This window comes from Aplysia californica, unplaced genomic scaffold (assembly GCF_000002075.1).
Source record: "Aplysia californica isolate F4 #8 unplaced genomic scaffold, AplCal3.0 scaffold00937, whole genome shotgun sequence".
Lineage (NCBI taxonomy): Eukaryota > Metazoa > Mollusca > Gastropoda > Aplysiida > Aplysiidae > Aplysia > Aplysia californica.
The window spans coordinates 23,382-24,518 of NW_004798207.1; the positions used below are offsets into that span (position 1 = coordinate 23,382).

At 45.6% G+C, this 1,137-nt stretch overlaps 1 protein-coding gene across 1 annotated transcript in view; it reads left to right on the plus strand.

Moving 5' to 3' along the window:
- The window catches only part of LOC101863144 (protein capicua homolog), a gene marked incomplete at both ends in the record, with an annotated part of 20,208 nt that extends 19,382 nt beyond the window's left edge, over positions 1–826 (plus strand). The window contains 2 exon segments of the mRNA XM_013089373.2: positions 218–373; positions 710–826. Of these exon segments, the coding sequence (XP_012944827.2) occupies positions 218–373; positions 710–826 (273 nt within the window).
- Positions 827–1,137: the final 311 nt, after the last annotated feature.

Genomic DNA, 1,137 nt, shown 5'->3' on the forward strand with positions numbered 1-1,137 from the left:
CTTGATAGTCGAAGCAGACTTTGTGCTGTTGAAGCTAGAGAGGTGAGCAGAGTAAGTCTGATTCCCTGTAAGGACTTCTCTGTTGACACCCACCCCTTGGCGCTCATATGACCTTATGCAGTTGCGAGCGCCGTAAAAACCCTCTACTAATAATAATATAAAAAGATTGTCATTGAGTCAATCTGCTTCTCTTCACTGAAAGAAAGATCTGTTTCAGGTCCGATGAGTGTGATAGCAGTCCCTGCAGAGGGCAAGGGTTCGGAGATTGGCTACATCAGCTCCCCGAACTTCCTCACCAAGTCCAACAGGGTCAAGGCCACCACCGCCCACGTCCCCGTGGCAACGGAATGTCTCAAGTCTGCGCCAGCTCAATGTGAGTCTCTCGCGACAGCTGGTGAAATCTGGATAATTGAAGCAGATCAGTTTTAGTTCAAGTTCCGAGGTTCACTGCAAAATGTCGCAACTGGTTTTTTAAAGGGTATTGTAAGTGTTGATAGGGGCTTTAAACCCGTATTTTTACCCTTATTTTTAGCTTTGGTTCATTCACGATTGTAGAACCTTAACCTATATTTAGAACTGCTCTCTACCGCAGAACCATAAGCTTATTTTAGCACTTCCTTCTGCTGCGAAACCATAAGATATATTTAGCACTGCTCTTCTCAGTGCCCGCAGAACTGTAAACTATATTTAGCTCTGCTCTCTGCCACAGCGCCTAGAGGTCACATCGCCATGAACTCTCCGATGACCAGCCCGGCACCAACACCATCACCCTCCCCGGGACTCGGCCAAGGTCATCCTAGCCCGGGACAAAGTCACATGCCCATGGGTGAGTAGAGGGTGTCCTTATGTGAGGGAGAGATCTAGATTTTGTCGCGGGAGGCAAAGAAACGTACATTTTAAAAAAAATATTTCTTTACCGGTTTACGGCTTATTCGGTCCTTTATGTTAATAATAATAATAATAATTGCATTTATATAGCGCATATCCACGCTCAAGAGCATGCTCTATGCGCTATACAACTATTATTACCCCAGCAGACCCTCTGAGAACACTCAGAAACATACTCGGCTTCTGCGGAAGCATACAGTGCAAGCTGCAGATTTCACGTGCTCAAACACTATCAAACTGACAAGATCT